The sequence below is a fragment of the Otolemur garnettii genome, unplaced genomic scaffold, assembly GCF_000181295.1.
Source record: "Otolemur garnettii isolate 467f Iridium unplaced genomic scaffold, OtoGar3 scaffold00185, whole genome shotgun sequence".
NCBI classification, from domain to species: Eukaryota; Metazoa; Chordata; class Mammalia; order Primates; family Galagidae; genus Otolemur; species Otolemur garnettii.
In genome coordinates, this window is record NW_003852580.1 from 1,993,614 (window position 1) to 2,008,275 (window position 14,662).

The window sequence follows — 14,662 nt, forward strand, 5'->3', positions numbered from 1 at the left end:
CTATATTTTTTAAAACATGAGCAGGAGGCAAGGAGGTTTTACAGCTCTCTTTGCTCTCTGACAGAAGACAGCTGTGCCCTTGTCCTAGGGGTGAAGCACGTAGCAAGGAGCCTCTGGAATCATTGGGCTCCTGAGGATGGGGCAAGAACCAGGCAGTGTCCCACACTGCTGTCCAACCAAGTAGACCCTGAAAGACCTTGTCCCCCAGCCCAGGTGGAAAGATGGAGGCCTTCCTGGCTGGTTTTGGGCAGAGCTAAAGCCCAGGTTTCCCCCAAAACAGAGGGTAGAGGAGCCACCCATAGTGACTGGGGAGCAGGAAGGGATTGCTGCTCACCTTGGCCCTGAGCCCTGTTCATCCCGAATCTGTCCTGCACCTCATGCTGACCCCATTCCTTGGCTGCCTCATGGTGGTGGGAGAAACACTGCTCTCATTCCCTGTCCTTTTGTAACAGCCACGGCTTTTTGTCCTGTAATTGAAGACCTATGTGGTGAGTTTTTTCAGAGCCAGGAAGAGCTCGATTTTTGACCATCAGATGGTGAAATTTCTGAGACCTCGAGCTCCACTTTGCCTCAGCTGCAGGAGCAAAGCTGATGCTTTGCTGGCACAGCAGTGCTCACAAGTGCCCCACCTCTGAAACTAAGGAGATATTTGGAGCTCAGCACCCATACCTCAGTGGTTAGGGCGCCGGGCACATGCATTGGGGCTGGTGAGTTCAAATGCACCCCAACTTGCTAAGCAAACAAAAAAATAGCCAGGCATCATGGCAGGCACCTGTAGTCCCAGTTACAAGGAAGACTGAGGCAAGAAAATTGCTTGAGCCCATGAGTTTGAGGTTGCTATGAGCTGTGACACCACAGCAAGTCTACCTACGGTGACATAGTGAGACTCTGTCTCCAAAAAATGAAAAAGGAGGTATTTAGGGCTGCTCACTCTTCAGAACTAGACCTCAGCACAGTGGTCTTTGCTTCTGTCCCCTGTTGTCCAGGCTCTCGGGACCGGAAGTCGGGTGGGAGACTGGGCTCCCCGAAGCCAGAGCGGCAGAGAGGCCAGAACTCCAAAGTCCCTGCGGCCCCAGCAGACAGGTGAGTCCCACCCAGGCCCTGGTGCAACAGGAGACAGGGCTGGCCAAGACTGCATTGCTCAGAGACCAGGCCCAGGAGACAAGACTGCCAATTTCTGATTTCTTCCCAAGGGGCATCCACAGTGTCTGCCCACCTGCCTTGACAAGAGGGTGGAGGCCAGGCACATAATCCTTCCCACTCACATCCCTGCCCTCGGCTCCCCACACCCTCCTGAGGCGTACTGGACACTGAGAGGCTGGGGCTGGGGACTCCTGACTGGCTGGGACAGCTGCAGCTGGAGGCCACCCAACCAGAGCACCCCTTCCTGTCCTGGGCACTGGCAGTGCCAGGCATGGACTCTGGCAAGGACACCCTGGAAGTTCACCTGCAGGGCTGGGGATGAGCCCTGTCCTCTCTCACGGTTCCCTTTGCCCCTGCAGGAAGCGTCAGGCATCTCCCCAGTCCAAGAGCTCCAGCAAAGTCACAAGTGTGCCAGGCAAGGCCTCAGACACAGGCACCGCTGCCAGCAGCAAATCAGGGAAGGCCAGCACACTGTCACGGCGAGAGGAGCTCCTGAAGCAGCTGAAGGCGGTGGAGGACGCCATCGCACGCAAGCGGGCCAAGATCCCCGGGAAGGTGTAGGGGCCACCTGGGCCTGGAGACTAAACATGTTTTTATAAATAGGGTGAACACAGCCATTTTGGATTTTGCAGTTAATATCTTATTTTGGCTGTGATTCTTTTTAAAAATTACAAAAAAATTCTCAGCTGGAAAAGAAGCCACACAAAATGATGACGACGCAGCCTCCCCGCAGGACAAACAGGTCAGCGCTGAGCAACACACAGCACCGATTTCATGTAAATTATAAGTCCCAGCCACCTCTGTTTCCTCCTTCCGCCCTCTGGCCAGGCCACAGCTGCTGTGCATCCTTGTCCTCAGCAGAGCCGGTCTCCCTCCCATGTGGCCAGACGCCCAGTCTTTCCTCAACCACAGGCAGCATCTTCCTTCTCCTCATTGCCCCCAGGATCAAAAATATATATATATATTCTTGACTAAAGTCTGATCAGGAAATGTTTCCTGTCTTTTATTTTAAAACATCAAATTGTTTTAGTTGATTTAAAAAGAAAAAAAAAAAAGACCAAAAAAAAAATAAAGGCCAAGGGTATTGTTGGGGCGTCTGTCTAATGTGGAGGGTCTTTTTTGAGGGGTCTCCTAAAATAAAATATTTTGATAAGCAGTTGTCCTTGTCCTTATGATTTGTGCCACTGATGGTGAGTGAAGACACAGTGGAGACAAGCAGGTCTGTGCTCTGGGTCCCCTGTGAGGACGAGCCCTGGAATAGCTCCTGCCAGCTCAACCCCTGTGGTGTGCTGGGCCTCAGTTTCCTCTTCACAGGGCTGGGCTGTCCTGCCCCCAGTGAGTTGTGCTAGGGCTTCCTCAGGTCTCAGCTGGCGGCTCCCTTCCTGGCAGTGGGCCTTGGCTGGATGGAGACCGTAGAGCAGATGGGCAGGGATCCAACAGCAGGGAGGAGTCAAAGACAAGGGCCCCTGAGAGGACCTGGGCGCCTAGACTATTCTGTGCCCTTCCCACATGGTGCTGGGCCTGCTGCCTGTGTCCTCTGAACCTTCACTCAGGGAGAAATGCCTGATTGCCCAGCCTCAGAGCGGCAGTGACCTGCATTTGCATCAGGCATCCCCAAGGTTCAGTGGCAACTGAAACAGGACAGAGGAGCTGGGGGTGAGGGAGCCCCGCCTGGTGGACCACTCTATTCTGGGGCCAGGTCCTCCCAGGGGCCCTGGACTGCCCAAGGCCCTGGGTCTCCTCAGTCTTGAGCTGGGTGTGAACTGGCAGCTGTTGGCAGCATCATTCAGTTTAGCTGTCCCTCTCTCTGGGCACCCCTAGGTAAGTACAGTCACCCCACCCACTCTCCTCACAGGTCTAGTCCTGAGATCTTAGCACAGGGGCCTCTGTTTCAAGTAGAGCTCCCCATGCTGCCCTCCAGTGAACGTGCCACCTCCCTGGGTCAGCACACAGAGCAAGGACCATGAAGGGAGACCTGTGACTGACCGGAGCCCCTCCATCAGCCCAGCACCCCAGGCCTCCGGCAAGCCTCCCCAGCTCTCAACCCCGACCACATGCCTATCACCTGCCTATCATCAGCTGGAGCCCCCCGATCCTGGGTGCACATGCCAACAGGGACCTGCCCCTGGGAAGGCAGCCTTAGAGGGGCCCTCAGATGAGGACAAGGCTGAGAGGGACCAAGAGACCACTCCAGCCAGGGAAAACCCACCAGAGGGAGGGCCAGGCAAAGCACACCCACACCTACGCTGTCTTGCCCACTCAAGGCCTGCAGCATCCTGCTGACTATGACACAGTGTGGTGTCCTGGTCAAGCCAGTCATGGTACCAAGCCTCCCATTTATACTTCTGCAGCTCTGACAAGCTAGACCCTCCCTCCCCCCACTGGGCCCCAGAGGTAGCTGAGGGGCCTGCTCAGCCTCAGTTCCCACAGTAAGGCTGAGGCCAGGGGTGATAGAGGCTGGGCAAACCCCTGCCACAGGCCCAGGCCCACTGGCCTAGGGGCAGCTTTGAGGCCCCCAGGTAGACCCCTTCCTGCCCCGGTGTTCCTGAGTTTCCACCCACCCCCTGCCAGGTTGGGGGTGTGGCCAGGAAGTGGTCACAGAGCCAGCCGGGCAGCTCTCGGGCCATTCCCTGCCCCTCCACAGCCTTTCCAGTGTTGCCCAATCCGGGACTTCTGTGCTTTCCTCAGCTGCCGCAAGAGCCAGGCACCTCCTGACCCTGCTCCCGCCTACCCTCGGGCCTATCTCCCAGGCCCTGCCTGTCAGGAGCTCTGGGCAGGGCAGTGCCAGTCCGAGTTCCCCTGCAGCCCTCACAGAGGGTGCCCACTCAGCTGCTATTAAAACAATCTGGGCAACACAGTGAGACCCCGTGGCTGGACGTGGTGGCTGGGCATGGTGGCAGGGGCCTGTGGTCCCAGCTGCTGAGGAGGCTGAAGCCTGAGTCTCTTAGGCCCAGGAGTTCTCACGTTTTCTGTCCCAGAAGGAGGGCGCAGAGGTAGGGGAGGCCACTGGTCCCATCAGGGTGGAAGGAAGCAGGAACTCCTGGGGAGACAACGCCCCAGGTCAGGGTAAGGGGCTCCCTGCCCTGTGTGCTCACTTACTTGCTCCTTGGTCCCCCACAGACATTCCACACACTAGTTCCCCTTCTCACCCACTTGGCTGACCTCACTGCCCTGCCTGGTCCCGCCCTAGGAGGCATATGGATATCCCTGGGCCCAGTGCCAGGTGGTCACTGGCCTAACCTGGGGGCAAGGGTAGAGCCTTCCTCCCCCCTTCCTTGGACTTCCAGTCCAGTTCCTCCTTCCCTCTGGCTCCTTCTCCCTCCCCTTCTTCTCCCTTGCCTGGGTATGGTTGAGCAAGTTGCATACTGCACAAGGGCTCCACTGATACCACTTTGCCCATCCCACCCCACACTGTGTGCCCCAAGAAGATACCTTTTTCTAATTGCACAAAGGTCTTGGTGGATCTTGGTGGCTCCAGCTCTGTCCTCTCTTTAAGGCTACCTCCTTCCCACCTGCACCTTCCACCTTCCTTTTCCTCCCTTGCTCCTACAAACTCCAGGAAACTCCCTCAACCCACAGATTCAGAATATTGAGGCAAGAAGACCCCTGAGACAGCAGGTCAGGGCACCCCACAGTCCTCTCCCAGGTTGGAGCCTTCAGGTGGTGGAGAAGCAGAGTCTGTGCTGGGGAACAGACCAGGCCTTGCTGGGCTGAAGGAGAGGAGCACTGGGCACCCCAGACTCTGGCCACACAGAGGCCAGGAGGAGCTTACACTAGTTTTGAAGAATGCAGATAGGCTGAAATTCCTCTGAGGCCCCATGAACACCACTGCAGGATAGGGCTCAGCTCAGCCTCTGGAGGGCCTTCATCTCAACCTGAGCTGACCCACAAAGGTCTGTCTACACCCTGTGAAGGTTCCCTCACTTGGAAAAGGGGTTCTGTTCTGATGGACTTAGGGCAAGGGTTTCAGGGATCTCAAGAAAGGGTCATCCTGGATTTGGGTGGACCCTAATCCTAGGACCCATGTCCAGACAGAGATAGAGGGATGAGGCCATGTGACAATCCATGTGACAATGGAGCTGAGTGGAGTGACACAGCCACAAGCCAAGAGCCACCAGAAGGAACCAACTCCGCAGAGGAATCGACCTCAGACTCTAGCCCCCAGATCCCGGTGCAGATAGAAATCTGTTTAAGCCACCAGTTGGTGGCACTTTGTTAGGACAGGCTTAGAAACCTATTGGACTGAGCTCCCCATTGTAGGAGGTATGCAGGCAGAAGGTGGATGGCCACAGACAGGAGCATTATGGGAAGGAGCAGCCTGGGGACTCAAGGCCTCAGTCCAGTCCTCTTGATTCCTCCCAGACTGTTGGCCCTGAGGCAAAAGCTTCATGCCAGTGAAGACCCTGAAGCCAGAGTGGCCTGGACCAGAGCCACACAGCCACCAAGTGAGGCACTGAGAGAAATGGAGGACTCGAATCTCAAAGTCCAAATTCCTAATAATAAGCAGAAACAGAGCTTTCGAACATCCTAGGCTATTGTTCAACTACAGCTAACTGATTCCACCTAGCTATTGCCCCATGTTAAAAGACTCACGCAGGTGTTCTGGAGCCTTCCCCGGAGGGGGGCTTCCTGCTCCGCGCCACCGAGATTTAGCATAGAGAATGCCCCCTTTACACTCGAGTGTGAGGAAAGGCCAGGAGACAGCTGACACTCTCCTGCCCAGGACCAGGGCAGACGCCCCCCAGGCTGGCAGTGTGACTAAGGGCCCTGGAACCCCAGCTGACTCCTTTTCAGGTAAACCAAGACCCTCCAAGCACCTTGACCCCACCCCCAGCCAGCAGCACTGGGAGGGGGTAAGGTGCAGGAGGTTCCTGGGGGTTCTTTAAATGGAGCTTCTTAGGGTGCACGTCATAATTTCCACGGTGTTCTTATCTCCTCCATCTCAGACCTTTTATTTTTTATTTATTTTTTAGAAACAGAGTCTTACTCTGACACCTGGGCTGGAGAGCAGTGGCACAATCATAGCTCACTGTAGCCTCGACCTCCTGAGCTTAAGGGATCCTTCTGCCTCAGCCTCCCAAATAGCTGGAAACACAGGCTTGTGCCACAATTCCTGGCTATTTTTTTGTAGAGACAGGGTCTTGCTATGTTGCCCAAGCTGGTCTTGAACTCCTGGTTGCAAGTGGTCCTCTTTCCTCTGCCTCTTGAGTAGTTGAGACTACAGGTGCCCATCGCATCAGCTAGTTTTTCTATTTTCAGTAAAGACAGGGTCTCTCTCTGTTCAGGCTAGTCTCAAACTCCTGAGCTCAAGGGATCCTCCTGCCTCTGCTTCTCAGAGTACTGGGATCACAGGCACAAGCCACTGCACCCAGCCCATCTGACTTTTTTTTTTTTTTTTTTTAGAGTGCCTTGGTAGAGTGCCGTAGTGTCACAGTTCACAGGAACCTCCAGCTCTTGGGCTTAGGTAATTCTCTTGCCTCAGCCTCCTGAGTAGCTGGGACTACAGGCGCCCGCCACAACGCCCAGCTATTTTCTTGTTGCAGTTTGGCCAGGGCCAGCACCCTATTCACCGAGGCACAGGCACCCCCCATCTTAGACTTTTTATCTTGAATTTTTGTTTCAGTAAATCTAGACACGCCCAGGAGAGAGAGACCGGAGGATCTTGGTTGCCCCGCCTCCATCTCCTCTGAAGAGCTCTCGCCTGGGCAGGAGGACAGAGAACTGACACTCACTGTCCCTGATCCCCTGATCATCTTAAAGAAAAGGTGTCCAGGCTCGGCGCCTATAGCTCAAGCGGCTAAGGCGCCAGCCACGTACACCTAAGGTGGCGGGTTCGAATCCCCAGCCTGGACCCGCCAAACAACAATGATGGCTGCAACCAAAAAATAGCCGGGCGTTGTGGCGGGCGCCTGTGGTCCCAGCTACTTGGGAGGTGGAGGCAGGAGACTCGCTTGAGCCCAGGAGTTGGAGGTTGCTGTGAGCTGTAATGCCACGGCACTCTGCCCAGGGGGACAGCTTGAGGCTCTGTCTCAAAAAAAAAAATAAAAATAAAAATAAAAATAAAAAAAATAATAAAATAAAATAAAAAATAAAAATAAAGAAAAGGCGTCCACCCACAGGTGCTGTAGTTCTATGCAGGAGGCACTCCCCCCCTCCAAGGTGCCAGCGCCGTTGTGTCCAAATGGCACAGACATCCCACCTGGGTGGGTCAACGAAAACCACTCACAGAAAGTCCAAGTGTCAGACCAGGCAGCCCATGAACAACCCACATGCAGGTGCTCAGGGTGGGCGAGGTCCTGCAGAGGGTCACAGGGAGGAACTTCACAGGGGCTCCACGCGTGCCTGTGACGTGATGCACAGTGGGGCGGGGGCCCATGAGGACAGAAGGAGGATGTGCCTACGGCTGGGCACTTCCCGAGGAGGAAGCAGTGCCGCCGGATTTCCCCAGGTGTGGCCCCTGGTATAAAGAGCTGGGTGGCCAGGGCCCTAGCCAGGTATACCATTGGGACTGCCCCAAGTTCAGCCTGCTGCTGCTACATCATGGTGAGCCTAGCCCAGCTCCCCATACCCACCCTGGATGGTGTAGCCTGCCTGCAAGGGCTGGGGTTCTTGGTTCTCTGAGCCTTTGGATGAGGACATTGGCTGGGGCCTGGGAACCATATCTGGAGGAAGGGAAGCCCCACCCAGGGCCCTAGACTCCCCAGTGCGCAGGGTGCCTTGGGCTACAGGCCAGCCTCTACACCTGTTTCTCCATCTGTAGAGGAAGTGGTTTACCCCATCTTTCCCTTAGGAACAGAGCAAGCTGGGTGGGAGTGAGGTGCCCCTTTCGTGGACACCCCTGACAGCTCACCACCTGTGTCACCAGCTCCTCCCCAGCCTCTTGCTTCTGATCTGGCTGCCCACTGGCCTGGCTCACCACGACCCCCCACTCTGGGGAGAGGCCCACACTCGCGGGACCCCACGTTGCTACTCAGCTGAGGAGCTACCCCTCGGCCAGGCCCCCCCACACCTGCTGACTCGGAGTGCCAAGTGGGAGCATGCCTTGCCTGTGGCCCTGGTATCCAGCCTGGAGGCAGCAGGCCATAGGAGGCGACATGAGGGACACTCAACTGAGACTCAGTGTCCTGTGCTACGGCCAGAGGAGGTGTTGGAGGCAGACACCCACCAGCGCTCCATCTCACCCTGGAGATACCGGTGAGGCTGCAGGTGCACCCCTGTTCCACAGGCACAATCCCCCACCCAGGACCTCAACCCTGACCTTGTCACTAGGGGCCAGGGAGAAATCTGGGCCCCCACCTGAGCCCAACACCACCCTCCCAGCCACCTGCCCATCCTCTGTGCTTGCTGGCACCCAGCCCAATCTGGGAGCAGACGCCACAGGGTATTGGGGTGGGGGTGGAGTACAGGGGTCCAAGATGCTGGGATGGGGACGGCAGGGAGTTCAAAGCTGCTGTGGTCTGAAACAGAAGTCTCACTGCTAATCCCTGCAGCATGGACACAGATGAGGACCGTTACCCGCGGCAGCTGGCCATGGCGGAGTGCCTGTGCAAGGGCTGTATTGATGCCAGGACCGGCCGGGAGACGGCCGCGCTCAACTCAGTGAGGCTGAGCCAGAGCCTGCTGGTGTTGCGCCGCCGGCCCTGCTCCAGTGACGGCTCAGGGAAGCCCACACCCGGGGCCTTCTCTTTCCACACAGAGTTCATCAGAGTGCCTGTCGGCTGCACCTGCGTGCTGCCCCGCTCAGCACGGTGACAGCCATGGGTGTGGAACCCTGCAAACTGTCCCCTGTGGCTCTGGAGGGCTGCTTATTTATGTGTATTTATTGATATTTATGTGCCCCCACCTTGCCTTTCCTCGGGAAGTACCAGCTCAGGCCTGGCATCCTGAGCCTTGGGTGACCCTGCCAATCACTCCCAAGCGCCAGCCTGAGTTCACCTTTTTTCAAGAGCAGCTGAGGACGATGAGGAACAGCATGGGAAAGGAGGCAGACACCCCAGTTCCCTCTGTCCAATATCCATGGGAGGAAAAAGTGCCCTTCTATTTTATTAAACTATTATTTATTTATTTATTATTTTTTTTTTTTCTTGCAGTTTTTGGCTGGGGTCGGATTTGAACCTGCCACCATCATGGTATATGGGGCTGGTGCCCTACCTTTGAGCCGCAGGCACCACCCCACTATTATTTATTTTAAATGTAAATGTCATTAAACTGATAAACACATCCCCAGAGGCCAACACAGCAATGGTACATTTCCCCATGCCATTGACCTCCTTCCAGAAAGGGTTATGCATGGACAAAACCTGGTCCACCCAGGGTGCACTGCCACACAGAAGGAAGCAGCCAGAGATTTTCACCTGACACTCCTGGAGCTGACTGCGGACCTGGGGAGGGAGGTGTGCCCTCCACTGCTGCTATGACCCTGAGCCTCTCCCCAGGGCAGGTGTCTCACCACAGATCCCCAGGGGTGCTGTGTAGCCTTGGAGAGCCTCAGACCTGCTGAGGGTGTGACATGCAAAGGTGAAGGCACTGGGCAGGCTCAGGGTCTCAGCTCTAAGAGCGGACACTATTATGGGGCTGTAGGGCTACTGGGCAAGAGAGACCACACCCCCCCAGCCCTCCCACCTACTGATTGACGCCTGCTGTGTGCAAGTGGGGGCTGCGGACTCGCACCTGGGAGGCACTGGGCGGTGCATTTCCTAGGGGGAGGGATATTGCTTCAACACGGTACTTAAAGAATTTTCAGTACCTGCCCTGCTGGGGCATCAGGGCAGTGAACAGAAGGGATAAGATCCCAACTTCCCCCCAAGCTTTAGTCGTGGATAAGTGGAGCCCAGAGGCTGCGCACCAGTACACGGGACCAAAGGCTTGGGGACCGCGGGGGCGCTGCAACATCCCCCAACGGGGCGACCCGAAGAGAGGTCGGTGTGGCCAGGAGGCAGGTGCAGACCCGCCCCGGGGTTTTGGATGGGAGGGGACTGGGCAGCCAAGGCCACCCGAGGTTTTGTTGGAGATTGGGGGTTCGAGCACGCTGTGTGGTCCGGGGATCCCAAAGGCCCGCGATGCCGCTGAGCTGGCGGGCCCCGGTTCGGCGATTTGCTCAGAGAGCCGAGGAGGAAGGGAAGGGCCGGCTGAGGAAGCACAGGGCTCCTGGCTTCCACAGAAGCGGGGTCGCGTGGATGCTGTGGGTGCTTGTGGGGCCGGGTACACGCGATGGAGGACGCGCCTCCGCCCACGCCGCCGAAACGCCCACAAGGATGAATGGGCGGCGTAGTGGAGGGGCCCGTCGGGCTAGGGTACAGCGGGCGCCCGCCCCTCCCCGCAGCAAGAGCGTGGCTCCAGCAGTCACAGCCTTTATTGAGGGCGTCCCGGGGTAGCCACGCGGTGGGGTGGGAGTGGGGTTGGGCAGGTCCCAGGCAACGTCACACGACCTCGTCGGTCACCTCCATGGGGTTGGTCTGGGGGCCTCCCGGGGAGGCCCCCTCCCCCGCTGCCTCCTCCTCACTCCGCTTCTTGCGGGCCTCCGCCGGGGGTCGGGGCGGGGGGTCGCTGGGTGGCTGCTTGATCGTGCCCCCGACCTGGGGCCGCTCCTTGGGCTTGGGCTCAATGGGAGTCCACTGCTCCCCGCGGACAGCCGCCTGAGGGGACGGAGGGGTCGGGTTGGGCCAAGCAGACAGCAGAACTTCTCCAGCCCACCCAGCCAGGGCACCAAGGGCTCATGCTGAATCCCACAGAGGGGAGGGAGGGCTTTTGGCACAGAGAGATTAAGTGATTGCCCAAGGACACACAGCCTGGACCAGGCTTAGTCTGACACCAACTCAAGCTATTTCAAGCTCCAGAAGGGGTCCAGCAAGGGGGATGGGACCAGGAAGATTTCTGGGCTTCTGAAGATCTCCTGGTGGCTACTTCTCAGTACAAATTCTAAGACCACTGGGTCTCCTTTGAAGGGACTGAGGGCAGGAAGGACAGGGACGGACCCAGGCCTCAGCTCATGGTGGGGGCAGTCCTATTCACGCTTACGCGGACCTTCCCTGGGGAGGCTGCCCAGCCACTTCTGCACAGAGGCATGGAGGTGGCTGAAGAGTGCACAGCAGGGATTGGGAGAGAGGGTGCTTACTAAAAATACAGACTTCTGGGCTCCATGCCTGAGATTCTGTTGCAGCAGGTCAAATAGGCCCGGAAATGTGCATTTTTGACTTAGTACTCCCTAGTATTGGGGGTTTTTTTTAGTTTTTTTCTGAGATTGAATCTCACTTTGTCGCCCCCCGGCACAGTTCTCAGCAACCTCTAATTCTTGAGCTCAAGCCATTCTCTTGCCTTAGCCTCCCCAGTAGCTGGGACTACAGGCACCCACCACAATGCCCAGCTATTTTTAGAGATGGGGTCTCGCTCAGCTCAGGCTGGTCTCAAACTTGTGAGCTCAGGCGATCCACCCACCTCAGCCTCCCAAAGTGATGGGATTACAGGTGTGACCCACTGCACCCGGCCCCCCATAGTATTTGATAGAAAAAATATGTATCATGGACTGTAGGAACCATCCCACCTCCCAACTCAAGCACTGAACATTCAGTCCTGAAGAGAAAAACCATAAAGCTGGTAGAAGAGGTAGATTCAAGACTGAGGGGCAGGGAATAACTTTTTTAAAAAGCACAAACCATAAAGCAAGTAAGCACATAGAGAAGTTTCTATTCTGCTCAGTGAAGGGCTCAGGACACATCAGCAGACTCTCAACAGAAAGGAAGCAGGTACAGTGTCTAAAACTCGCAAAGGGTTAATAATTTAAAACGCATAAATGTCTTTTTTCACCAGCTCCCACATCCCCCTCCTGCTCTCTCACTGAAGTCTAAGCCTTCCTGCTGATGCTGCACCCTCCTTCAGGAAGGCCTCTTGGATTTCACCCACCTCAGCGCTCAGGCTCAGAGCCTGCCCTGCCTCCCTATTTTCATTCTCTCTTCTCTTCCTTTCCTTTTTTTTTGAGACAAAGTCTTACTTTGTCGCCCTTGGTAGAGTGCTGTGGCGTCACAGCTCACAGCAACTTCTAGCTCTTGGGTTTAAGCAATTCCCTTGCCTCAGCCTCCCGAGTAGCTGGGACTACAGGTGCCCACCACAACACCCGGCTATTTTTTGTTGTAGTCTGGCCAGGGCTGGGTTTGACTCTGCCACCCTCGGTATATGGGGCCAGCGCCCTACTCACTGAGCCACAGGCGCCGCCCAAAATGCATGGAATTTCTATAACTTAAGAAAAAGAAGCCCAAGTAGAAACATGGGCAAAGGCCATGAGCAGACAATTTAGGGGAGGGGAAACTCAGACAGCTGAAGCCCATCAGGAGGTGCTCAGTCAAAATCCCTGCTGTCAGCCTGTGAAACTGGCAAGTGGGGAGAAGCCTGGGGCAGTGCCGAGGGCTGCCCAGGTGCCTCCAACCCGGCAAAGGGTGTGAGGCTGACACCTGACCAGGCAATTCTGCTCTGGGTTTAACCCAGTGAGTCCTCACTCAGGCCTACAAGGGCCCAGCTGTGTGTGGCAGTGGGCAGTCAGAGGCAGGTGGGTGCTTCAGGAGACAGACCCCAAGCAACCCAAAGTCACTGAAAGCACCTAGGAGAGGTTCTAGAAGTGAGTACAGCGACATGGCACCCAGCTGACCTTGTTTATGCACGGGTGAAGCACACACACAAACGTGCTACATACATGTGCTCCAGGGAGAAAAGAGATAAATAAGCAAAGAACCAGGGCTTTGTCCTCCCAGAGATGGCAGGGAGCCTTGGGAAGCAGCTCTGCCTGCCCCCCCCAGCCAGACCCACCTCTTGGTGGAGCTGCTTTACCCATGCACAGCGTTTTTCATAAACCTAAGCACCAAGCAAGCCTCAGCATCAGCATTTTGGTTAAATGTCTGTGTGGGGTCTGCACAGTTAATGAGCCCTGGGAGGTACTCCTGACACAGCCTCCAAATTGGAGAAAACAGGGCTTAGACGAGAAAAGGCTGCTACATGGACCCAAATCCAGGCTGGCCTTCAGCTGGCTGTGTGGCCCCTGGCCGGGCACATCCCCTCTCTGAGCTTCTTCTCAAAATGAGGACCCCACTACACCCCTTGCAGACTGAATGAGAAAACAGGAAGATAGCCTAGCACACATCAGACACAGGGCCCTGTCATGGCATGAACACACAGGCACGCTCGCTTTGGTTCTGACAAAGCTGCAGCGGTCCCAGACTCAGCTCAGGGATCTGGCTTGGGGGGTGGCTAGGGGTCGACTTCAGAGGACACCACTCACCAGCAGGTAGATGCCACTCGCGATGGCCAAGCAGGCAGTGCCCAGGATGGTGGCAAGCAGGAAGCCTGCAGGCACTGATAGCCTGCAAAGGAGGTGGGCAGGGGGAGGAACACAGAAGGCAGTCACAAGGGGGTCTCAGTCTCAAGACTTCACAGACCACAGGGATACCAGCTCTGCCAACATTTGCCTTAAGTTTTGGCAGACTGTTCTCTGCCTTGCTTTGTGCCTCAGGGCGCCTGCTGCCAGGTTGCCATCGTAAGAGGAAGCCCAAGCAGCTGTAGGGTGGCCCTGGCCCTATAACGGCCTCCAGACACAGGAGGCCCTCCACCAATGGCAATTGCTCAATACCCAAGCAAAAATCACCCCCACTGAACCCAGTTGACCCTAGAATAGCCACTGTGATGGATTTAAGCTCCTATGGTGGGAGGGAATGGTCATGCACAACAGACAATAGATGCAGGTCTGGGGAACCTCTCAAGAGCTGTGGACCTGGGTTTTGGTCTGGAAAAATACCCAGGCAAGGCAGGGATGGCTTGACTTGGCCAACCTCTCTTGTCCCTGTGGCCACGCCAGTGGGGAGTTCCTCCAGTGGACAGGGCCCAAGACTCACATGAGATGCAGGATGGCCCGGATGTAGTAATTCCTGGTGAGGGGCCCAAAGAGCTTCACCACAGCAGTCATATACTTCTGTCCACTGGGGGAAAAGACAGACTGTGGGTTGGGCCTGCCCTACTCTGGAAGCCCGCCAATCCTCCCCCACTCCCTGAGCCCTCAGGCTTCTTCTTCTTTCTTTTTTTTTTTGTAGAGACAGAGTCTCACTTTTTCGCCCTTGGTAGAGTACAGCGGAGTCGCTCCAGCAACCTCCAACTCCTGGGCTTAGGCGATTCTTCTGCCTCAGCCTCCCAAGTAGCTGGGACTACAGGCACCCGCCACAACGCCCAGCTATTTTTTGTTGCAGTTTGGCCGGGGCTGGGTTTGAACCCGCCACCCTCAGCATATGGGGCCGGCACCCTACTCACTGAGCCACAGGCGCCTCCCAGCCCTCAGGCTTCTAACTGCACAGGGCCACTGGTCTCAGACAGAAGCACCAGGCTCCTGAGGGGCCACTAGCCAACTTCTTGGTCTGGTCAGTGAGCTTTGCCTGGGCTCCTCTGGAAGACCCCAGAGCAGGTTGGGCAGTACTCACCATCGCTCCATGGTGGAGCCCTTGGCCCTCTTCCCCCGGGGGTACTCCAGCAGACACACGAACACCCC

The 14,662-nt window shown here is 56.4% G+C and overlaps 3 protein-coding genes across 8 annotated transcripts in view; 2 read left to right on the forward strand and 1 right to left on the reverse strand.

Annotated features, from left to right (window-relative positions):
* ZC3H18 (zinc finger CCCH-type containing 18) overlaps positions 1-2,293 on the forward strand; it is a 67,988-nt gene extending 65,695 nt beyond the window's left edge. For all 6 annotated transcript variants that reach the window (XM_003800798.2, XM_023507493.1, XM_023507490.1 and 3 more), the window contains 2 exons: positions 987-1,083; positions 1,503-2,293. In XM_003800798.2, the coding sequence (XP_003800846.1) occupies positions 987-1,083; positions 1,503-1,704 (299 nt within the window). In that variant the 3' untranslated portion in view covers positions 1,705-2,293. The remainder of the gene's footprint in view (positions 1-986; positions 1,084-1,502) is intronic.
* A 5,224-nt stretch (positions 2,294-7,517) lies between these two features.
* On the forward strand, positions 7,518-8,895 carry IL17C (interleukin 17C). Its single transcript, XM_003800824.1, has 3 exons — positions 7,518-7,686; positions 7,989-8,337; positions 8,634-8,895. Exons 1-3 carry the CDS (start codon positions 7,518-7,520, stop codon positions 8,893-8,895), a joined length of 780 nt encoding a protein of 259 aa, XP_003800872.1.
* Positions 8,896-10,477: 1,582 nt separating this feature from the next.
* The window catches only part of LOC100958549 (cytochrome b-245 light chain), a 6,844-nt gene continuing 2,659 nt past the window's right edge, over positions 10,478-14,662 (reverse strand). The window contains exons 4-7 of the mRNA XM_012812053.2: positions 14,595-14,662; positions 14,019-14,102; positions 13,409-13,490; positions 10,478-10,778 (exon numbers count right to left, since the gene is read on the reverse strand). The exon at positions 14,595-14,662 is cut by the window's right edge and continues 1 nt beyond it. Of these exons, the coding sequence (XP_012667507.1) occupies positions 10,563-10,778; positions 13,409-13,490; positions 14,019-14,102; positions 14,595-14,662 (450 nt within the window). The 3' untranslated portion in view covers positions 10,478-10,562. The remainder of the gene's footprint in view (positions 10,779-13,408; positions 13,491-14,018; positions 14,103-14,594) is intronic.